General features: G+C 43.6%; 1 protein-coding gene across 2 annotated transcripts in view; it reads right to left on the reverse strand.

Moving 5' to 3' along the window:
* Positions 1 to 396: 396 nt before the first annotated feature.
* Positions 397 to 23,640, reverse strand: part of LOC141154537 (histo-blood group ABO system transferase-like) — a 321,283-nt gene continuing 298,039 nt past the window's right edge. For both annotated transcript variants that reach the window (XM_073640603.1, XM_073640602.1), the window contains exon 7: positions 397 to 7,021. In XM_073640603.1, coding sequence (XP_073496704.1) covers positions 6,286 to 7,021 — 736 coding nt within the window. In that variant the 3' untranslated portion in view covers positions 397 to 6,285. The remainder of the gene's footprint in view (positions 7,022 to 23,640) is intronic.

Consider the following 23,640-nt stretch of genomic DNA (forward strand, 5'->3'; position numbering starts at 1 on the left):
TTGTTTCACACTTTTTTGTTAAGTATATAATTCCACATGTGTTAATTCATAGTTTTGATGCCTTCAGTGTGAATGTACAATTTTCATAGTCATGAAAATACAGAAAAACCTTAAATGAGAAGGTGTGTCCAAACTTTTGGTCTGTACTGTACATATATATATACACACACACACACACAACACATACAACACACAAAACACATATATATTATATATATTCTGTCAGCAAAACAAAAACTCCCACAATTATCAAACATCATAAATATATACATTTTTTAGCATAAAAATGCCAAAATCCCAAAATACAACTCTGTACTGTACATACAGAACACAGACACAGTATTTATGGTTTTCATTTTACATTTTATTACATGGTTATTATATATTACAAGTATTGTTTTCTGCAAGTTTTCAGTAGGCACATAGACAAGAATTAGCATAAATTCATCATTGTTCTTTTTTAGAAAATGTAAATCGAAAAGCAAATATGCAATGAAGTATTTGCTTCCCTGAATCTATAAGCCCAGTGATTTACATGAGAAGGTACACACGCTTCTGTAGGCCTCTTGCCGGACGGAGCTTCTCCTCTACAGTCATCCTCCACCACAATACTTTACTTTGTGTTATATAAGGAGAGTCTATGTTTATAGGAAAGCCGACCCACAACCAATAAAGCCTCCATTATAGATCATGTAGGAGTTGTCACTCAGACTCTTGAACATCTTGTTGTTGATCTTTATTATTGGTGTGTCCTGGTAAAGGGGTGATGGTTCTGCCTATTTGTCTGGCACTGGGAACAGGGGCCTCTTTGTAGCTGGCGCCATGAACAGGGCCTTCTCTGTGGCTGGTACCACGAACAGGAGCCTCTCAGTGGTTGTACTGTGAACTCTGCTTTATGTTTTTTTTATACACTTATGCAATATACGGGATGATTAACGGTTATTGGAATCGGGGATCTGTCTAATCTTGGTCCTTATAGCGGGTTGGCACAGCTTGTGCTGGTACGATCACTATGGTGTAACAGTAATATCAAGGTGTGTAGGAACGAGTTAAGCCACTTATGATGCAAATATTGTTGTGAATAATAATTGCGATACTTACTAGTCTCCATGACAACATAACACGTTCTAGAAATCAGAGATGTTGTCATACTCTCTTAGTAGTGTAGCTTCAAATGTAGGCACAGATAGTACTTCCTCCCTGACTCTCCCTACAAGGTGGTGCTCATCTGATTTACTCATTTATGGACTTTCATTAAAGGTAGTGTCACGAAGACTGTAGTGTGATATCCTGGGACTAGGGGCTCTTTCCCTATCCCTAAAGCTAGGGACGCCCTAGCTGTTCCTGTTCCCCGGATTACTTCTAATGGTGAAGATGCCAGGGGCACGTACCTTGCTGAGCTCCTAATTCAGCCCTTATCTGTCCCCTCCCCCACCCAGTGAAGTGGGGAGTAATTGTATATTAGAATATACAAACCAGACTAACAAGGGAAGACGTACAAGGATAAATGAAAATACGAACCATACAAATATGCACTCACAGACAACAGAGTGGAACACCAGGAAGTAAAAGGAAGGGAAAAACCAAATAGGAGAGGATGAGGATATGCACACAGACTAATCACCAAGCAACAGTCTTTATATCAACACTCCAAACGCCTCTTCAACAAACACCTCCAACTCCACACCAGGCAGTATGAAATGAACACTGGCAATCCTGATTGCCAGAGGCAAGTATAAAGAGCAGAGGGGAGTGGCAAACACTGAACAGCTGAAATCAAAGCAGGAAAGCATCACAGACTCTCATCTGAACAGATTTAAACCCTGCACTGCTAGCAGAAACCTGCACCGTTTAATATGATGGTGAAGTGCTTCTAATCAGTGCAGGAGTATGTGGAATCAGACACCACGGTCTTCTGGCCTCTCACTGTCGTGGTAAACCCGTGACAGGGAGATTCTCACAAAGACAACTCCTTATTTTAGTAATGGCTTAGATCTTGGCAAATTGATGGTACATGGACAGCATATATGGTAGGCAATCTACTTGTGAATTTCTCCATATGCCAGAACTGAGAATGCCTCCTGCTCTGATGGTCTTAACCCATAAATGACTGAACAGGCCCAACAAAAACTGTTATTTACCAGAGATGTCAGGAGTCGGACACAAATGTAAAAAAGTCTGTGGTCGGTCATCCCTTTTAAAGGGGAATCTGTCAGCAGGCTTTTGCTGTGTAATCTGAGATGATGTAGGGGCAGATACCCTGATTCTAGAGATGTATCATATACTGGACTGCTTGGTGCAGTTTTTATAATATCCATGTTTTCCCTGCTGTAGATGGAGAGGTGCTCAGAATGTTGAGCTGTTTATAACTCTGCCTACACCACTGATTAGCTGCTTCCTGTGTACACTGTGCTAAATCAGAAAGCTGCCAATCAATGGTGAGGGCACGGTTACACAGATTAGTCTGAATTTCTTGCAAGCCACACCTAGTCCTCTAGTGATAATCTCCTGATTGATAAAAGACTGATTGTATTGAAACTACAGCAAGCAAGTAAATAACACCTCCCTGGAATCAGGCTCCCTGACCCTACATTAAGCTGCTCTCAGATTATACAGCAAAAACTTACTTAAAGACTCCCTGTAAATAAGTCAGTGGGTTCGGGAGAACTCAAACATGAGCAATTATATGTTTTCTTAGTAGTCTAATAGGTTCACAGTCCTAATTTCAGCTTTTAGAACAGTGGTTGAATTTCAAGACATTTTATTAATCTTATTTGGGGCATCCTAATGTGAAGGTGTGAAGACCCTGGGTCTTCCGTTCTTCCGTGGGCGTAACGCTACTCAGACAACGCAGGGTGAGGGTAAAACAGCATAGCAATACTTTATGGAATCACAAAGCAGACAATAAACACATAGAACAGTCCCAGCAAATACCCAAGATTGTACAACATATACAGTCTCACCCTTCCTTCTCCCCCTGCCTGGGATAGAACAGAAGCGAATTTGGAGACTTCCAGGGCTGACTACCTCAACCAGTGGCCCCCACAGAGAGAAGGTAGCGGCAAGCTTAGGAAGATAGCAGTCCATCGAGTTACACGGCCAGGAAACCCAAGGGTCCCACCCTGGGCTCTCCGAGAGTTTCCATGAGGCCAGATGACCAGCGGATCACAATCTGGCTTCTCCGAATGTCTCAATGGGTTACAGGCGACCGGAGGGTCCCTCCTGACAACCCCAAACAACATATCCATGGGGCCAGGTGACTTCCTCGTCCCACCCTGGTCTCCCCAACATGTATCCATGCCTCTCTGATGGTCAATGGAGCAGATCCAAATCTTTTCAGTCAGGGCCGATACCCTTAGACGGGAATTATGTAGAATCCAAATCTGTGTCTCTTTGGATGGATCTGCCATGCAATCCATCTACTCTTCTTAAGGATGTCTCTCATTCTCCTTGTAAAGTCTTTCTGATGCTCCTTGATTCCGACTCTTGCTCTACAGACATCCCTGTTTATATTTACATCTGTGTAAGGTCATCAGTCAGAGGTAAGAGGTAAAGGTGCATGGATCACCAGGTCTCATTTTTTGAGCTAATTAATTTACATAGTTGGTATCACAGGGGCCCTTGTAAATAAACATCTAGCTGGTTTTTAGTACAATTTGTCAATAGCATAGTAAACATGATTGTTTCCAAATGAATATAATTCAACATTCAGGGTTATACAAAGACTGGTCTGTGTCAATCAACTAAAGAAGAACACAGGTTAAAAAGTCAACATAAAAATAAAGGTATACTGCTCTTGCCATCAGAAATTATGTGTGTCATAATTTAAGATATTATGCTGTATCGTCAAAAAAGGGGTCTAGACATTTTTTTAATCTATTTATCTACTGTAAAGAGCCAGCTCTAGGATACAACATTTCTGCAGATTGTTGGTTCTTAGGGTCAGGGACCTCTCCCGTAAACGGTGCCAGATATTGAGTGCGGTGATTTCTCTCCTGCACGGTGCCAGATATTAGATGGGGTGACTTCTCCCCGTATGGTGCAGCTGTCACCATATTTATCATACAAACGCTATACATTATTAAATAGATCTCACTTAGGGCTTGTTCACATGTAGTGTTCTTGCAGCATTTTACAGTAGTAGCTAAGTGAATGAGATTTCTGAACTCTCTATTACAGTGTCTCCGTTTTTACCATCAGTGATTTTCTTAAAGACCACGACCCCACTATCAGTATTTGTTTTTCAATATTTTTTATTAAATATTCATAATTAAATGGGAAAGGAAAAGAGGGGGGAGGCAAGTTAAGGAAAATTGGGTAGGAATATCAGTATTTGGTCAGTATTCGGTCAGTATTTTTTCTCAGCAGTGGGAGCCAAAACCGGGTGAGGAACAAATCAGAGAAAAGGTATAATAGAAACAAGTCACCAATTCTGCATTTATCACCCACTCCTGGTTTTGGCTCCCACTCCTGAGAAAAGATTCTGACCAAATACTTATAGTGGAGCCGTGGCTAAAGAGAAAAAATTGAAAGCTTCTCTTACCTCTTAGGACTCTTTCACACGTCCTGATATTTCCAGTACTGGAAAAACCAGTGCTGGAGATATCAGTGTCCGTGTGTCGCATTAGAATCACACGTACCGGCGTCTGGGAAACAGCGGTACAGTTTGCGTTGATCCCAAATGCAGCGAGAGCAGGGCCCTGAACCTCTGAGTTCACAACCGTTCATGTGCCCGCTCTCGCTGCAGCGAGTCATTCTCCATTGCTCTTCAACATGAGCAGCCGCCTCAAGCCACCACTCATGGTGATGAGTAAATGTTGCAGATGGATTATGGTGCGTGGGACACTATGGATTCTTGCAACTTCGGACAGGTGAGGTATATTGTTGTTTATTTTATTCTTAATTTTACACTTATTGTAGATAGCGGGGGCTGAATACAACTCTCAACATTGTGCCCTGCTCGCGCTGATCTCAGCACAAGCAGGGGACAATGATAAGACTTGAATCCAGTACCCGGCACCTGGGAACAGCGCTAACTGTACCGCTGTTTCCCAGGTGCCGGTACGTGTGATTTTAATGCGACACACGGTTGTGTCGTCCGTGTGTCATCAGTGTGCACGTGTGTGACATGTTTTGTGGCCCGTGCTGAAGGTGAAAAATAGACATGTCAGCGTGTTTTGCCCACGGACAAATGGTCCGTGGAAACACACTGACATGTATGCAGACCCATTCATTTAAATGGGTCTACATTTTTAAGTGTCTCCAGTATGTGTGTACAGTGTCCATTTTAGGACATGATCAGATATCAAAGTCAAACATCAGAATAATGTCAGTTTGAGGCTAAATACCCTGTCTGAGAATGGAGTTTGTTAAGTGACTTTGACATTTGACTTTGATAAGTGACTTTGACATCTGACTTTGATACAACTGATAATAATAATAATAATAAAAATTCACTGTACGCTGCTGGGATTTGAACCCCAAACTCTATATCTAGAAGCCAGTATACTTACCATTGAGTTATACACTCAGTTGAAGAAACATAGGCATTCTATTTGGATATGTGATTTTCAGTGCAAACTCATTAGGTCTTTCACACAGACCTCTTCCAAGCCAAATTCAAATGATGTATGACTTTGATATGTGACTCTAAGATCTGACTTTCTTCAAACATCAGAATCAAAATCACAATGACTTTTAGACACCCTGAGTATTTTCATGGTTCATCCCATAAACCAAGAAAAACTATCAGCCACTATCACTTGACCCTATGGCTGAATGGTAAAGCTTCAGCCTCATAGAGTTGCAAGGTAGCGCGAGAAGCAAGTTGCTAAAAGTTTTAATCATTTGGATTTTTTGTGCCTTGCTGGTCACGGACGGAATTCCATGGCTGTGGCTAAAGTCGCTATGTAGCCCCATTATGATATGATTTCTCAAAGAAATTACACCGGCTTCATCAGGTCTAAGAGTTCTACCTAACAATGTATGCAGCTTGTATAGTGAAATCTGATACCAGCTCAGTATTAAGGGTTTGGACTACTCTTTTCTCAAGAGCCAACAACTAGGGGAAGTTTGTCTTTTATTTTGTCTTATGCGTTTTAAGTACTTGCCTTTTATCTTTTTATTTTTTACCTATTTGTACAGTTCTGAAAAACCATGTTAGATCTATATAAATAGACATTTTTAGGATTATTATTATTGTGAAAATTTTAGATCGCCTTTTTTTAACCTTTAAGACATTTTGTTAAAACTTCTCAATTTTGAATTTTTGAAAAACGCCAAATATCATAAAATGTGAAATTTTTGTCTCATTCTTGAATAGTTGTACAAATCTCGTCTGTTTCTGATCGCATTGTGATTTTTTGGAACAGCAACAAATCTTCTTTTCTTAAGGAAGTCCCGACCTCCAAAATTATTGTCCCACAGATATTCAGGAGACAATACTTTAGTCGGCTTGTGATAAAGGAAATATTTGTTCAGGTAGCTCTCGTCATGCCAGACTGCTTCAATATGGTTTCCCTTGTCAGTCATCATTGCATTATGGCAAAAATTGGTCAACTTGTAGACCTCTTCAACCGTGCCGCCAAAATATCCCCCTGCATAATAAAAGTCTCCTTCATCGGAAGGAATGCAGGCAGTAGACTTTTTCCTGCGCTCGTATGTGAAGTGCTCACGAGATGAACCATAGAAACCGGGATGTAAGGTGCCAAAAACATCACTGAGGATCTCCACCCCAACATGATCGCTGAACTTCATGTCCACATCTACGCACACCAAGTAGTCCACTTCATTGATGAATCTTTGTTGGGAATGGTTGCGGATCATTTCCATGCGTCTCATGGACACGTCCTGCCATCTTTGGTAGCTGGAAACCTCTAAGATTACCAGTTGTCTGCCCTCGGCCAGGGTGATATTTGGTATGTCTTTAATGTGGTCTGTGAACACGTAATAGTTGACTTTATGCCCCACCATAAAGAACTTTTCAGCAGTTTCAATAAATATCTGCACAAAGACTGTGTACCTGAAATAGTAGAGAAGATTGTACTTTTATTGATGAAGATTTTATTAATTTTCAATAAAGTGTAGGATTGGTAAGAGAGGTATAAAAAAGAAAGGGGAAGAGAAGACGGGGAGAGGGGAAGAATAAAATCAAAACAGTTCAAACTTATAACAAGCACCATTATATACAGTTGGAAGAAATGAGAGCGCTAGTCACATAACTTGTACAATGGATATAAAAAGTCTACACACCCCTATTAAAATTCCAGGATTATGTCATGTACAAATATCCGACCAAGAAGAATCATTTCAAAACTTTTTCCACCTTTAATGTTGCCCGTAATGTCGCCCATAACAACTGAAACCATTTTGAAGGGGAAAATGAAATGCAACATTTTTTTAATTTATATGTATAAACAGCCTCTTATATTTGGGGATATGGCTGTGTTCAGATTAAGCCAATCACATTTACTCTCAAGTTACATAGTAGCCTGTGCAAGGCCGCCATCATTTACAGCGATTCTGATTAACACCATAAAATGTTTTGCTGTTATAGGATGATTTTTCTGACATTTTCTTAGTTTCTTTTTACAGTAAAATCTATAGTCCGTAAACAACTTGCAACACAGCAAAGGGATGAGTACAAACCATTTTTCAAGACATTAGAAATGAAGACATCATCAAGAAGTGACTTAAATTTGGCACAACAGTGACATTACGAAGCACTATAAAAATTAGAAGGAAACTCACACTCCCAATGTTGTCGTGCACAGAAGGAAAATAATATAATTCCAGTAAAAAGAAAACCTTTGCACATCTGGTCTGGTCATTACAGTGACAGAATCACCATCCTCTAGGCTGCAATAGGGTCACCTCTTCCTGAGACACAAGCCTATGCTTGAATCAAAAAGAGCTGGATACACGTATGCTATATGTTTGAATCTTTCTGAATCTGTTTGAACCCATTTAGTGTATTACTGATGAAGGTCTAATGACCAAAACGTTTTCTTCTATACATTTTGCCTCAAATTGTAAATAAACTCTCCAGATTGAGTGCCGGATTTTTGGACTTTTTACATGTAACGGGTTGGGATGCTATCCTTGCACCAGAAAATCTTAGGAGTGCCGTTCTTCTTTCCTAGCATCTACTTCCCTTGGTAAACCCAACTTAGTGTGAATGAGTAATATAGGGAAATAAGTCAATCAGCCTGTAAACCAAGAGCTTAGCAAAATCATTTTTTCTATATTTCGAAGTGACATAGCAAGGTAGTTACAGTCCTGCTCATCATTATTGGCACCCATAAAGTTTAAGTACATAATGTGGAATATCTCCTGAAACAAACGAATCGAGGGAAACAGTTTTTTGTATAGAGACTCGTGTTAAATACAAAAGAGCAAATGATAAACAATAATTTTAAACCAAAAACAATGGGAGGGAAAAATAGAAAAAACCTAAAGCTTTCTGTGACACTAGTATTGGCACCCTTTACATTAATTTAGTATGGAAACACATTTTGACTCGCCTGTGGTAAATCACAAAAGAGATTCCATTGTGATTAATTGTCGGTGCCCATGTGACATGAATTAGCCAATGAATGATGACTTCAGTGTTTTAAAACGCCACATGGTAGGCTCTGTTACTTTGTCACAATGGTGGAGACAAAGTAGCTGTCTGAGGACATCAGAACTGCTATTATTAGCAAACACAAGACTTCCAAAGGGAATAAGGCCATCGCCAAAGACCTTGATATCCCAGTTTCAACAATGTGCAATGTTATTTAAGAAGTTTTCTAAGCATGGAACCGTCAAGAACCTCCCTGGACATGGGGGAAAGAGGAAAATTGACAAGAGAGGTCTTCGAAGGTTGGTGCGAATGGTGTAAAAAACACCACGTCAAACATCCAAAGACCTGAAGGCCAACCTGGAACAGTCTAGGGTCATGGTTTCAACAAGTACTATACGCTGCACACTAAACCAAGCAAAGCTTTATGGGTGAAAGCCAAGGAAGAAACCATTGCTGAAAAAAGACATAAAAAGGAAGGACTGATCTTTGCCAAAGAGCACCTTGACAAATCACAATCCTACTGGGAAAATGTTCTGTGGACAGATGAAACAAAAATAGAGCTTTTTGGCAATGCAAAGCAACAATGAAGCTTATAAGGAAAAGAACACCTTACCAACAGTTAAGCATGGTGGAGGATCCATAATGCTGTGGGGTTGCTTTGCTGTGTCTGGTACTGAAGGCCTTGACCGTATCACAGGAATCATGAAATCAGAGAATTATCAAGAGATTTTAAAGTGAAATGTCCTACCCAGTGTAAGAAAACTTGGTTTCAGTCAAAGATCATGGGTCCTCCAGCAAGACAATGACCCAAAGCACACATCCAAAAGTACACAGGAATGGTTGAAAAAGGAAAAATGGACTGTTTTAAAATGGCCAGCAATAAGTCCTGACCTCAATCCCATTGAAAATCTTTGGGGTGAGCTGAAATCTGTCATTGGGAAAAAGAACCCTGCAAACATTCAAGAGCTTGAACAAACTGCAAAGGAAGAGTGGGAGAAAATTCCAGTTGAGAAGTGCAAGAAGCTTTTAGATGGCTACAAGAAATGTTTGGAGGCTGTCAGCAATGCCAAAGGGTGTGCAATCAAGTATTAATTAGGGGTGGCTTTATTGCTGCATATGCTGTTTATTCTGTTTTTTCTTTGAAATTGCAACATGGAAGTTGAAAAACAATGTTTTATTGTTGTATTACTTTGGACCACTAATTAAAAAATCCTGAGGATATAACTTTTGGTTCATTTACATTTATTTCTGAAGATGTTGTCAGTACATTAAAAAAATTAAGGGGTGCCAATAATGGTGACCAGCACTGTAGCTGTGTTGGAGGGATCTTTTGCTGAAGCAAGCCATAAATACATGGGAAAATTTCGGGTGACTACTAGTGATGAGCGAGCACTAAAATGCTCGGGTACTCATTGCTCGGGTCGAGCAAATTGGAATACTCGGGTGCTCGACCCAAGCGACGAGCCCAATGTAAGTCTATGGGAAACTCTATAGGAAAAATTTTCAGGCGGCTCCCCCCGGCGGTCTGCAGAGGGACTAAAAATTGCCCAAATCGATGGGAACAGTGCTCAAATGACATGGGAACAGCATGGGGAAGACCCCTGGAAGCATTTCTGACTCCCAGGTCACTGCTGACAACAACTTTTACGGACTCACAATAAAACATACAAAAACGAAACCAAAATGGATTTTCCTGGGAAATATGTTAAGGAACATCCTTTCCAGGGTGAAGACTTGTATATAAGGCAAAATAAATAACCAAAACCAAAAATACTCCCCCACACCTTGGGCTATGTTCACACGTAGCGTTTTTGATGAGTTTTTGCACTTTTGCATTGCTTTCAACCAAGACAAATACATTCACTGGGAAATGTAATTTTAACATTTTACAACCTTATCTGGCCATGTGGTGTGTGACACATCACCAGGCACATGCATACAGTGCTGAAAAGACATGGGAACAGCATGGGGAAGACCTCTGGAAGCATTTCTGACTCTCAGGTCACTGCCTAAAAGTGTGCCCATCATAAGTGATCCTTGGCGCATGCGAAGATGCCTCCCGCCATGCACCTGTCATTGCAGACTTGCAACAATCACCGTCCACGTCCTTGTCCCAGTGCAGCGTTCAGTTGTCCCTACCCCATTCCTTGGAATGCAAGCGCAAGTATGCAGCCAGCCACCCACCTACAGGCTGCAATACTAAACTGCCAATTTTTTGACAGCTGCTTGCACTTGAAATGTGGCCTTTTAGGCTCGTGGAGGTGGAAGCTGTCTACAATCTTATGGCGGTGGCAACCGGGTATGGTACGGAGCCAGTCCACAGCTTTTTTTGCTGAGTTGTATTTCACCACAGCCATATTCTTTAGCTTGGTGAAAGACTTGGGAAACAATATCTACCCAGCTGAGCTGTCATTTCTCCCAGGAAGTCCTCTAAAGCTGCTTTCACTTGAAATGTGGCCTTTTAGGCTCGTGGAGGCGGAAGCTTTTCATAACCTCATGCCGGCGGCGGCCGGGTGTCCATACTCGGTCCCCAGCCGCCACTATTTCTCCCGGTATCGTCTCCGCCTTCCACAAGCACGGGTCACACAACATTACCCGTGCCCTCCCCAGTGCACTTACTGGGAAGGACCGCCTAACCACAAACACGTGGACAGGTGAATGTGGCCAGGGACGGTACGGAGCCAGTCCACAGCTTTTTTTGCTGAGAGTTGTATTTAGCTCGGTGAAAGGACTGGCATAAAGGGAAACCGTATCTACTCTGGGTGTCATTTCTCCCAGGAAGTCCACTAATGCAGCTTTTTGCAGAAGCAATAGCAGCCCGTCCAACATCAACTCGCACTTGGTTGTGCTTTGACACACAAACATCTTTCTTTGCGCATTTAATTTCATGACTACAGAGTTGGGCAATGGCCTGATCTGCAATGCGGTTTGAGAAATAACATGCATAAGCACGTCCGATCCACATTAAAAAAGCAGCCATAGAGTGTCCGGGAACCTTCCCCCACACTTTTCTTAGCCAGGGCTGCTTCTTGGCAGGGTAGGATGGTCCCACCAGAAAACCGGAGACTCCTCCGGTGGGCCCTGACTTCTCCTTCAGGAGAGTTCATAGTGCCAAGGTGAGGCCATGATGATGATAGAGACCACCATCTGCTTAGTTTTCTGTTACTTGGAATGCAAGCGCAAGTATGCAGCCAGCCACCCACCCACCCACAGGCCGCAATACTAAACTGCCAGATTTCTGGGCAGCTGTTTGCACTTGAAATGTTGCCTTTTAGGCTCATGGAGGCGGAAGCTTTTCACAACCTCATGCCTCGTGTCCATACTCGGTCCCCAGCCATCACTATTTCTCCTGGTATTGTCTCTGCCTTCTACAAGCGCAGGTCCCTGAACATTACTGCTGGTACTTTTCTGTGGGAATTTGCTTGCCTCCTACCAGCCTGGAATATTTCCAGTAAACTATGGTACGACGCCATGGCATTAGCACTGCCCCCAGTACCAGTAGCGAAGCCATCCCTAATTTCCTTCTCAGGAATTTTATTTGGTAGACTGACTGGCTGCCCAAACACATTATCTTCAGCTCCTTGTGAGAAACTAGAGTGGCAGTAGGTGCAAGTTTCTCCAGCCTGTTAGATATTAGAGGGTGAAAGGCAGCACATTGGATCAGTGGTTAGCACTGAAGCCTTGCAGCACTGGGTTCAAATCCCAGCAAGGACAACATCTGCAAGGACTTTGTATGCTCTCCCCGTGTTTGCGTGTGTTTCCTCCTCAGTAAAAAAAGCAGCCATAGAGTGTCCGGAACCTTCCCACACACTTTTCTTAGCCAGGACTGCTTCTAGGCAGGGTTGGACGGTCCCACCAGAGAATCCTCTGGTGTGCCCTGGCTTCTACCTCAGGAGAGTTCATGATAGCGCTAACTTTGCAGCTGCTATGGGGCTATTCTCAGTCACCTGGTTCCCCCCATTGTCACACACGACCATGCCTGGCTGTATGTTCAGCGGTGAGAGCTACAGATCAGGCTGTTGTGTTACAGCTTTCAACAACTCTGTAGCGCTGGGCGGTTGTCACCTAAGCATTAAGCATGTTATCTTCAGCACAGCCTGTTGCTGCTTGGCCAAGGCAGTGCTGTCAGCTTGTGACTGATGTGGTCATTTCAGAGATGGAGGAGGAAGTGCAGGAGCTGAACAATGTGATTACATTGAGGTTAAATTGGCGACGCTGTTTTTAATATTAAAGAAAGATCCTATTGTTTTGGGGTTTTTTTTACGCTATTTTTTTAAGACAAATGCATTCACCGGGAAATGTCATTTTAACATTTTACAACCTTATCTGGCAATGTGGTGTGTGACACATCATCAGACACATCCTGTTTCATTTATGATGGAGGGACTCTGAAAGTCATAAAGCCTACTTTTATAGGGCCATCAGACGGCCCTTACTATTCTTAAAAGGCCAGCAGTCGGCCCTCGCTATTGTTAGAGAGCCATCAGCTGGCTATGCTTTGTTGTTCCCATTATTAACAAGTGGGTCTCCTATACTGTTATTGCGTATCCAGTGACTGCAAGGGCTGCCAAAAATTTGGATGCAGCGCCTTTGAAGAGACATAGAGGGGGGTCTCAGTAAAAAAAATGTTCCCATTATAATGGAGCGGGTCTCCTATAGTGGTAATGCCCATGCTGTGACTGCAAGGGCTGCCAAAATTTGGGAAAAACCCCACTAAGAATTTAAAGACACATAGAGCAGGGCCACAGTAACGACAAATTCCCATTAGAAAGGAGAGAGCCTGCTATACAGTTATAGGGTATGCAGTGAGTCCAACGGCTGACCAAATTTAGGAAAAACCCCACTAAGAATTTAAAGACACATAGAGCAGGGCCACAGTAACAAGGTACAACATGTTCCCATTAGAAAGGAGTGGGTCTGCTATACAGTTATAGGGTATGCAGTGAGTCCAACGTCTAACCAATTTTAGGAAAAACCCCACTAAGAATTTAAAGACACATAAATCAGGGCCACAGTAACAAGTACGACATGTTCCCATTAGAAAGGAGAGGGTCTGCTATACAGTTATAGGGTATGCAATGAGTCAAACGGCTGACCAAATTTAGGAAAAACTCCACTAAGAATTTAAAGACACAGAGCAGGGCTACAGTAACGACAAATTCCCATTAGACAGGAGACAGTCTGCTATACAGTTATAGGGTATGCAGTGAGTCCAACGGCTGACTAATTTTAGGAAAAATCCCACTAAGAATTTAACCCCTTAACGACCTTGGGTCTTTCTGTTTTTGTGTTTTCATTTTTTGCTCCCCTTCTTCCCAGAGCCAGAACTTTTTTAATTTTCGTTCAATATGGCCGTGTGAGGGCTTATTTTTTGCGGGATGAGTTGTACTTTTAAACGCCATCACTGGTTTTACCATATCGTGTGCTGGAAAATGAGAAAAAAATTCCAAGTGCGGTGAAACTGCAAAAAAAATGCAATTCCACAGTTGTTTTTTAGGGTCTTTTTAACCACGATCACTGATTGCTAAAACTGACCTGCCATCATTATTTTCCAGGTCATTACAAGTTCGTAGACACCAAACATGTATAGGTTCTTTTTTATTTAAGTGGTGAAAATAAAATCCAAAGTTTGCTAAAAAAAAAAAAAATGACGCCATTTTCCGAGACCCGTAGCGTCTCCATTTTTTGGGATCTGGAGCTTGTTGAGGGCTTATTTTTTGTGCGCCGGGATGACGTTTTTATTGATACCATTGTGGGATAGATCCGATGTTTTGATCGCCCGTTATTGCATTTTATTGCAATGTTGCAGCGATCAAAAAAACGTAATTCTGGCGTTGAGAATTTTTTTCTCGTTACGCTGTTTACTGATCGGATTAATTCTTCTTTTATATTGATAGATCGGGCGATTCTGAACGTGGTGATACCAAATATGTGTATGTGGTTTTTTTTATATATATTTTATTTTGAATAGGGCGAAAGGGGGGTGATTTAAACTTTTATATTTTTTTTATTTTTTTAATATTTTTAAAAACTTTTTTGTTACACTTTCTGCTTGCTTTTATAGTCTCCATAGGAGACTAGAAGCAGCAGTTGTCTGATTGCTTGTACTGCATACAAGCGATGAGCAGATCGCTTGTATGCAGGAGAAATGCTCACTTGCTATGAGCGCTGACCACTAGGTGGCGCTCATAGCAATTGAGACATGACAACCACAGGCGTCTGCTGCAGACCCTGGGTTGTCATGCCCACCAATTGGTGACCCGCGATCACGTGACGGGATCACCGATGGGCGGGGCTTAGGACGTGCTTCCCGGAAGCGCGAGTTGAATGCCGCTGTCAGAGATTGACAGTGGCATTTAACATGTTAACAGCCACGGGTGGATCGCGATTCCACCCGCGGCTGTTGCGGGCACATGTCAGCTGTAATAATCAGCTGACATGTGCTCGGTTCAGTGCGGGCTTACCGCCGGAGCCGCCGCTGAACCGGCCTTCCCGACCTGGTGCGTACTATTACTGACCAGGTCGGAAAGGGGTTAAAGACACATAGAGCAGGGCCACAGTAACAAGTACGACATGTTCCCATTGGAAAGGAGAGGATCTGCTATACAGTTATAAACAGATCGACCAACATAAATAGTATTATGGATGTGGAGTACAGTGGAAATACGACTTATACTCCACATCCACGATAAATTGCCTACTCAGAAATAGATACAAACACTAGAGAACACCGAGTGTATGGCATAAACAGAGAAAACTTTATTAGAAGTAGAAAAGATCTTATTTAAAAAGTACAAGTTACAAGTACATACGAGTTGCGGAGCATATCAAAAAGTAGGAAAGAAGGCCGTAGTTGCACTGCAGCTATAGAGATGAAACGACCATACAGAAAATATATTCCAAGGGAAAGTCATAATACGATTTAATAGATAGATACGTATTCCCTAAGCGCAGGGCTAACAGGGCCTATATAAATAGTAACACATAAAATTTGAAAGCACAGGGTATATCACACAGGAAGTCAATAAAGATCTGGATACAGAGTATATATATAGAAAGCTTTAAGACATCAAGTAGTAAGAGAGTATCCAGAAAATGTGTATGCAAAACATTGCAAATAACTCACCAATGTGAATACCAAGGGCAGGAAGGCAGGTAGGATAAACTGGCAGGGCAGGAGCGAACAGATGTAGGGCCCGCAAGCCTCGACGCGCATTTCGCGTGAGTGGCTTTTTCAAGAGGTGTCGGGTATAGGATATGCAGTGAGTCCAATGGCTGACCAATTTTAGGAAAAACCCCACTAAGAATTTAAAGACACATAGAGCAGGACCATAGTAACGAGAAATTCCCATTAGAAAGGCGAGGGTCTCCAATAGTGTTGGCCTATGCAGTGAATGCAAGGGCTGCCAAAAATTGGGAGGCACTCCAATGCCCCTTGAAAGAGACTTAGCGGGCCTCATAAAAAAATGTTCCCATTAGAAAGGAGTGGGCCTCCTATACTTGTAATGCCCATGCACTAAGTGTATGGGCTGACAAACATTTACCCCTGGGGGTATACATGAACATACTGTATAATTATTTTTTTTACAGGCATCATAAACACCCTTTAAAAAAATTATGTGTGTGTTGCATCACGGACCACGGTCACCCTGATGATATGGTGGTGGAGGATGAGGAGAAGGAGGAGGACAAGAGCAAATAGCTAAAATCAGGAAGCGTGTGTGGGTGTGAAGAGGTGCATGGGAATACACCTGCCAAAAAAAACCACTGGATTTGAGCTTATGTTACGCTGCTATCATTCGGTGGTGTTGAGAAGTCTGGCCCAATCCAGCCCTTGTTCATTTTTATAAGAGTCAGCCTGTCAGCATTTTCAGTTGACAGGCGGAAGCGCTTATCAGTTATAATTCCACCAGCGGCACTAAAAACCTGCTCTGATAAAACGCTAGTGGCAGGGCAGCCCAGGACCTCCAAAGCGTAGAGAGCCAGTTCATTCCCCGTATCCAGCTTGGATACCCAATAATTAAAAGGCACAGAGGAATCACGGAGGAAGTCGGTACGGTTGGCAAGGTACTCTCTCAGTATCTTCCCAAACTTTGCACTCCTTGTGAGAGTACCCCACACCTCAGGGCCTGTGCGATGGGAGGGTCTGAGAAAACGGTCCCAGAACTTTGACAGTGTTCCCCTGCCTCTGCTGGATTGCATTTGTGTCTCTCTTGCCTGTACTCCTTGGTTGTCCAACAAACTGTGACCTCTGTCGCCAGCGTTTTCAGATGGGAATTTTTTAATAGTTCCGCAACAAGGGCCTTCTGGTACTGCCCCATTTTTGCAGATCTGTCCGCCTCAGGAATAAGAGATATAAAGTTCTCCTTGTAGTGTGGTTCTAGAAGTGTCACCAACCAGTAATGACTGTCACCCAAAATTTTGAGAACGCGAGGGTCATGGGAAAGGCAGCGTAACATAAACTCAGCCATGCTTACCAGACTGCTAACAGGCAAGACTTCCGTGTCCTCACCAAGAGGATTACTGACCATGCTCTCCTCCTCCTCTCTGTCCTCTGGCCATCCACGCTGAACAGACGGTATGACAGTTGTGCAGGTAATACCGTCTATAGCGCATGAAACTAGCTCCTGTTCTTCCTCCTCCTCTTCCTCATTGTCACCCAATCCACATTGGGATGAGGTGAGGCTGGGCTGTGTGTAATCACCCTGTATGGTTCCTTGCTCCATCTCATCATGCTGTGCCTGCAATGCATCCTCTTTGATTGTGAGCAGAGAGCGTTTCAGAAGACAGAGAAGCAGGATGGTGACGCTAATTATGGCGTCATCGCCGCTCACCATCTTTGTGGAGTCCTCAAAGTTTTGGAGGATGGTACATATGACTGACATCCATGTCCACTCCTGAGGTCTTATGTGTGGAGTCTGAATTGAATACCGACGGCCCTGTTGATGCTGGTACTCAACAACTGCCCTCTTCTGCTCACAAATCCTTTCCAACATCAGCAGTGTAGAGTTCCAATGGATTGGGATATTACATACCAGTCTGTGAGCCAGAAGCTGCAAACGCTGCTGAAACACGGCAAGGGCGGCGGAAGCTGTAGGTGACTTTCTAAAATGGGCACACAGGCGGCGTACTTTAACAAGCAGATCCGGAAAATACTGGTAGGATTTGAGAAACTGCTGAACCATGAGGTTAAGCACATGGGCCAGGCATGGTACGTGTGTGAGCTCACCTCGCCTCAGAGCCGCCACCAGGTTCCGGCCATTGTAATACACGACCATGCCTGGCTGTAGGTTCTGCGGTGTGAGCCACAGATCTGCCTGCTCTTTCAGAGCTGTCCACAACTCTTCAGCATTGTGCGGTTTGTCACCTAAGCATATTAGCTTCAGAACAGCCTGTTGCCGCTTGGCCGAGGCAGAACTGCAGTGCTTCCAGCTTGTGACTGATGTGGTCATTTCAGAGATGGAGGCTGAAGAGGAGGAGGAGGAGGCTGAGGATGATGAGGTGCAGGAGCTGTAGACTGTGGGGGCAACCCTGATTGACCTAGAGCCTGCAATCCTTGGCGTCGGGAGGATGTGTTCCGTCCCAAAGTCCGACTGGGTCCCAGCTTAACCCAGTGTGCCGTCAGCGAGATGTACCATCCGTGCCCACAAGCACTTGTCCACGTGTCCGTGGTTAGGTGGACTTTCCCGGTAACTGTGCTGTTGAGGGCACGGCTAATGTTTTGGGACACGTGCTTGTGTAATGCGGGGACGGCACAATGGGAGAAATAGTGGCGGCTGGGGACCGAGTACCGATGGACGGCCGCTGCCATCAGGTTGCGGAATGATTCCTTTTCCCGAGCCTAATAGGCAACATTTCAAGCACAAGCAGTCGTGGAATGTGGGAATTTAGTACTGTGGCCTGTGGGGCGTTGGCTGCGTATTTGCGCTTGCGTTCCAAGGACTGGGGTATGGACAACTGAACGCTGTGCTGGGACAAGGACATGCTTCCTGATGCTGCTACTTGACAGTGTTCAATGACAGGTGCAGGGCAGGAGTCATCTTCCCTCCCCCTGTGTGCTGCTCTCCTCGCTCTGCATGTCCTCTTGCCAGGTTGGGTCAGTTACTATTTCATCCACCACCTCGTCTTCCACTTCTACACTCTGTTCCTCCTCCTGACTTTCTGGCAATTGTGTCTCATCATCATCCACCTCTTGTGACACTTTCCCACCATCGCCTTCGTGTGACCTTGGCTGCTGAAATATTTGGGCATTGCTACATGCGATCTCCTCTTGCCCCGCTTCAAGTGGACTGGGCGAGAGGCCCGAATCTATAAATGGGAAAGTGAGCAGCTCTTCGGAGTGTCCAAGTGTGGGATCAGTTGTCTCTGGGCACTCGGCATGGTGGGAGGAAGAAGGTTCAGGGTGAGGAATATGCAGTCCAGACTCAGCTACTGAGACTTGACTGTGTGGAAGACAAGGTGGTGGTGGCTACGTGACTGGAAGCATTATCTGCTATCCAACCAATAACCTTTTCACACTTCTCTGTGTTCAACAGTGGTGTTCTGCGGTCCCCTATTAATTGGGACGGGAAGGTCGAGCGAGAAGATGTGGGTGTTGGTTGTGGCACAATTTCAACTTGCCCACGGCCTCGGCATGCACCATCATCACCATCACGTCCAGTTCCTCGTCCCTTGCCACGTGCCTTGCCCATTTTAAATGGAGGACAATATCTTCCACGCTCACTACAAATGACTGAATTTAGAGCGAACTTACAGTACAGACCAAAAGTTTGGACACACCTTCTCATTTAAAGATGTTTCTGTATTTTCATGACTATGAAAATTGTACATTCACACTGAAGGCATCAAAACTATGAATTAACACATGTGGAATTATATAGGTAACAAAAAAGTGTGAAACAACTGAAAATATGTCTTATATTCTAGGTTCTTCAAAGTAGCCACCTTTTTGCTTTGATGACTGCTTTGCACACTCTTGGCATTCTCTTGATGAACTTCAAGAGGTAGTGACCGGAAATGGCTTTCACTTCACAGGTGTGCCCTGTCAGGTTTAAAAAGTGGGATTTCTTGCCTTATAAATGGGGTTGGGACCATCAGTTGTGTTGTGCAGAAGTCTGGTGGATACAAAGCTGATAGTCCTTCTGAATAGACTGTTAGAATTTGCATTATGGCAAGAAAAAAGCAGCTAAGTAAAGAAAAATGAGTGGCCATCGTTACTTTAAGAAATGAAGGTCAGTCAGTGTGAAAAATTGGGCAAACTTTGAAAGTGTCCCCAAGTGCAGTTGCAAAAACCATCACGCGCTACAAAACTGGCTCAGATGAGGACCGCCCCAGGAAAGGAAGACCAAGAGTCACCTCTGCTTCTGAGGATAAGTTTATCTGAGTCACCAGCCTCAGAAATTGCAGGTTAACCGCAGCTCAGATTAGAGACCAGGTCAATGCTACACAGAGTTCTAGCAGCAGACACATTTCTTCAACAACTTTTAAGAGGAGACTTTGTGCAGCAGGCCTTCATGGTAAAATAGCTGCTAGGAAACCACTGCTAAGGACAGGCAACAAGAAGAAGAGACTTGTTTAGGCTAAAGAAAACAAGGAATGGACATTAGACCAGTGGAAATCTGTGCTTTGGTTTGATGAGTCCAAATTTGAGATCTTTGGTTCCAAGCACCGTGTCTTTGTGCAACGCAGAAAAGGTGAACAGGTGGACTCTACATGCCTAGTTCCCATCGTGAAGCATGGAGGAGGAGGTGTGATGGTGTGGGGGTGCTTTGCTGGTGACACTGTTGGGGATTTAGACAAAATTGAAGGCATACTGAACCAGCATGGCTACCACAGCATCTTGCAGCGGTATGCTATTCCATCCGGTTTGCGTTTAGTTGGACCATCATTTATTTTTCAACAGCACAAAGACCGCAAACACACCTCCAGGCTGTGTAAGGGCTATTGGACCAAGAAGGAGAGTGATGGGGTGCTACGCCAGATGACCTAGCCTCCACAGTCACCAGACCTGAACCCAATCGAGATGGTTTGGGGTGAGCTGGACCGCAGAGTGAAGGCAAAAGGGCCAACAAGTGCTAAGCATCTCTGGGAACTCCTTCAAGATTGTTGGAAGACCATTTCCGGTGACAACCTTTTGAAGCTCATCAAGAGAATGCCAAGAGTGTGCAAAGCACTCATCAAAGCAAAAGGTGGCTACTTTGAAGAATCTAGAATATAAAACATATTTTCAGTTGTTTCACACTTTTTTGTCAACTACATAATTCCACATGTGTTAATTCATAGTTTTGATGCCTTCAGTGTGAATGTACAGTTTTCATAGTTATGAAAACACAGAAAAATCTTTAAATGAGAAGGTGTGTCCAAACTTTTGGTCTGTACTGTATATGTTATCCGCGTAACGGACAGACCACAGTTTTAAATACCTGGCCTGTAGGTAACTATTTTGAACAGCAAACTGGTGTTAATTGCTTCACTGGCACACTGAAACAAATTTTTAATGGGAGGTCAGAAATGGCAGTATTTTCTGAAAACGTTGTGATGCAGCAGGCATCCCTTTAATGGTTCAGTGTGTGTTTTGACGGACCATGTACCTCCCTCAGCTGACTGGTCACATGACTGTGACATCACACAGGTCCTTTTGCTCACAGAAGGTATGGACACGTGACTGTGAGATAAGCACAGGTCCTGTGGCTGTTTCTATAGGATATAAAAACCCTGATGATTTGAGACAGGTGTGTGCAGTGGTGCAAAGGGTGTGATAGGCGGGAGGCCTATTCCCCGTGTGTGTGGCACCGTGTGAGGCCTGGTGAGGCCTGATGAAGCTTGGTGGACTCCTGGAGGGTGAAGCCTGGATCCTTGTGTGTGTAAGCGATGGCAGTAAGCCTTGGAGGGCCAGAAGCTTGGTGGACTCCTGGAGGGTGAAGCCTGGATCCTTGTGTGTGTAAGCGATGCCAGTAAGCCTTGGAGGGCCAGAGGCTTTGGAGGATAAGCGTCCTGGAGGGCAGAGCCTGGATCTGTGTGTGTGAGAGATGCCAGTGGCCTTGGACGGGATAAGGGCTTGAGACCACGTGTGGTAAGCCCTATAGCCACAGTGGTGGCGGAACAAAGCGGACTGAAGCACCTACAACCCCTCAAAGGTAAACCACTGCTTGATATGGACATTGATGTGGACATTGATATATGTGACTTTGTTGAGGGATGTAACTGGAGCCAAGAGGGCCTGTCTGCTAGTTGCAGGGCTCCTGGATATTATATGTGTAATATGCCGGTGAGCCACTAAGATGGACTGTGTGATCAGCAGCTTATGAAGGTTAATAAACTGCTGGTTGGTGAAATATTGGAAAATATTGCTGGTGTGCGTTAATTGACCCGGCACAGCGAGTATCCCCCAGGATGATGACTAGCGCTGCCTTACAACGTATATGTGATCCGTGTGACGGAGAAAGCACAGTTTTAAATACCTGGCCTGTAGGTAACTGTTTTGAACAGCAATCTGGTGTCAATTACTTCACTGACACACTGAAACAAATTTTTAATGGAGGTCAGAAATGGCAGTATTTTCTGAAAACGTATATGTGATCCGTGTGATGGAGAAAACACAGTTTTAAATACCTGGCCTGTAGGTAACTATTCTGAACAGCAAACCGGTGTCAATTGCTTCACTGACACACTGAATTTTTTTTTTAATGGAGGCCAGAAATGCCAATATTTTCTGAAAACGTATATGTGATCCGTGTGACGTAGAAAACACAGTTTTAAATAGCTGGATTTTTAGCGCTATAATATGGAAAGGACCTGGCTGTATTCTGCAGTGCCAACAAGCAAATGGCGCAGAAAAACAGTGTTCTCTGGATTGCTTTTTAAGCAAATAATGAGGATTAAGATCCCCAAAAAAATTATTCCTGGCTCCTGAGACCTGGGCCTATTTCTAGAAATATCTAACAGCAGCAGACAGAACTGGAATGGAGCCTCTTGTGCTATGTGCACTGCAGTCTGTTTTACACACCGCCTGCCTATACACCCTGCCTGCCTGATATCTCCACAGATGGATTATTCCTCAGAAGGACTGTTTGTTGAGATGGATATGTGTCTCTAATATAGTTTGGTATACCTACAATAACTAGAAAGAAGCGAATCTCTCCCTAGCTCAGCAGCAGCTCTCCCTACACTGTCTGATCCGGAGTGACTGTGACGAGCATGGCGGCGCCAGGTCTGATATAGAGCTGATGACACTGTGCGGCCAGCCAATCACTGTAATGCCACAATAAACATGACTACTGCATTACAGTGAGGGGCAGGCAATCCCTGCATGTTGATTGGCTCTGTAAAGAGCGCCAAACATGCAGGGAGGAGACCGGAGGCCCCCGTAAATACTTGGCGAGCGCTGAGCATGTCGAGCAGTGGGATGCTCGGGCGAGCACAGAGCAGTAGCTAACATGCTCGCTCATCACAAGTGACTACATTTGGGATTATTAAGGATGGCAAATTTGATCTCTTAAAAGCAAGCACCATCTTTTCCCTGGAGGAGGTAGCCTCCTTCAAGCTATAGACTTATTAAAACGGACTGTTTAAACCCTTTACATTTAGGGATATTAATTTAATAGCAATAATTAATCAAAGAATAAACCTGGGTAAACCAGCAGATCAATGAGCGATGTATAGAAATAAGCAATTACAGACATTCAAATGGATTACTTATAGAACAGCATATGCTTGGAGTAGCAAAGTCAGTGCATTATACCAAAAAGCTATAGAAGCTGATGGACCAAAACGTACTAACATCCAAAATATGTCAGTCACATGAAGGAAAAAGTTCACCTCTCTAAAAGGATCTGCAAAACTAATGCAGATGCTAGATGTCCAGCGAATTTTAACAATTTTGTGGAGCATTTACTGCAGCTTCAAGGAAAGCAAAGGAGTTATCCTGTAGGGGTCTTCATCTGGGTCAGAAAAAAAATGAAGTGACCAAGTCCTGTTGAGATGTGATCAGTTTAGCGATTTTAATGGCTTCCTCTACTGAGGATGCAGGAAGAAACTTCCCTCTACTCAGTATCAAGACCCTAGTCGGGTGGTCCCAT

This window comes from Phyllobates terribilis, unplaced genomic scaffold (assembly GCF_046119375.1).
Source record: "Phyllobates terribilis strain yellow unplaced genomic scaffold, ASM4611937v1 Scaffold_7__3_contigs__length_470593459, whole genome shotgun sequence".
NCBI lineage: Eukaryota > Metazoa > Chordata > Amphibia > Anura > Dendrobatidae > Phyllobates > Phyllobates terribilis.